This window comes from Adiantum capillus-veneris, chromosome 24, assembly GCF_014529385.1.
Source record: "Adiantum capillus-veneris isolate H3 chromosome 24, ASM1452938v2, whole genome shotgun sequence".
Classification (NCBI taxonomy): domain Eukaryota; kingdom Viridiplantae; phylum Streptophyta; class Polypodiopsida; order Polypodiales; family Pteridaceae; genus Adiantum; species Adiantum capillus-veneris.
The window spans coordinates 138,071,656-138,072,579 of record NC_140954.1 but is presented as its reverse complement, the minus strand read 5'-3'; the positions used below and the strand labels follow the sequence as shown (position 1 = coordinate 138,072,579).

General features: G+C 43.4%; 1 protein-coding gene across 1 annotated transcript; it reads left to right on the top strand.

The window, feature by feature from the left end:
• Nucleotides 1-262: 262 nt before the first annotated feature.
• On the top strand, nucleotides 263-706 carry LOC147427227 (uncharacterized). The gene has a single exon (XM_086498281.1). It carries the CDS (start codon nucleotides 263-265, stop codon nucleotides 704-706), a length of 444 nt encoding a protein of 147 aa, XP_086354407.1.
• The last annotated feature ends 218 nt before the right edge of the window (nucleotides 707-924 follow it).

The following is a 924-nucleotide window of genomic DNA, read 5'->3' as shown; positions in this document are numbered from 1 at the left end:
GAGGTGGATAGAGAGAGGATGAGAGCCAATCAAGGAAATTTTTTTTGGCTATGCCAAGAAGCTGAGAGTCGCTAGGGTGTGTTGAATGAGGGAGACCGTTGAGTGAGAGAGCATAGTTTGGGCAATCTTTTTACCCGATATAAAATTTTTCATAGGAAGTCTTGCTCCTATGATCTTTGAGAAAACGGGCATGCCAAGCACCAACAAAGTACTTCTTTCTTTGCTTCGCAAAACTTGCCACCTTCACCGAACGTCTTGGCCAATGGCAGTTTTAGGTGCTACATGGAAATATTGCACTGCTTTCAAGGACACAACTCAACATTCGCCATTTCAGCTTGCCTTTGGACAAGAAGCAGCGGCATCTTTCAAATTTCATTTTGGTTCCCCCAAAGTCACTACAGTTAAGGTGGACTATTCTAGAACCCAACATTGTGCTATGGATAGTCAACTCAATAGACTAGAAGAGGAGCAGCTCTTGGTAGCTCAAGCCCTGGAAATAGAACAGCAACGAAGGAAGGCTTGGCATGATCGGCACCTAACGACTAAAAAGTTTGGCAAAGGTTTGTTAGCTATTTTATATGAGGCGAAGTATTTTAAGAAGGCCAAGAAGTTGCTGCTCATATGGCAAGGGCCATTTTTTGTCGCCAACATTCTTCCTCAAGGAGATGTTCAGCTGCACACCTTATTGTTAATGGATCTCGCCTAAAACCATACCACTCTTAGTGATCACTCGGTAATCTCTTTCTTTGCACCCAGCTCTAGCTCTCCACCAGCCTTTTCCCATCACAATAGCTTCATCACCTAGCCCTGCACTTTTGGCATTGAACATTACTCTCTTACCTCCTACCTCCCTTTTATTTGGGTCACCCTTAGTTACGCCTCTCTCTCGTTTTGTTGATAGTCATTTGTTATGTTTATTTGCAT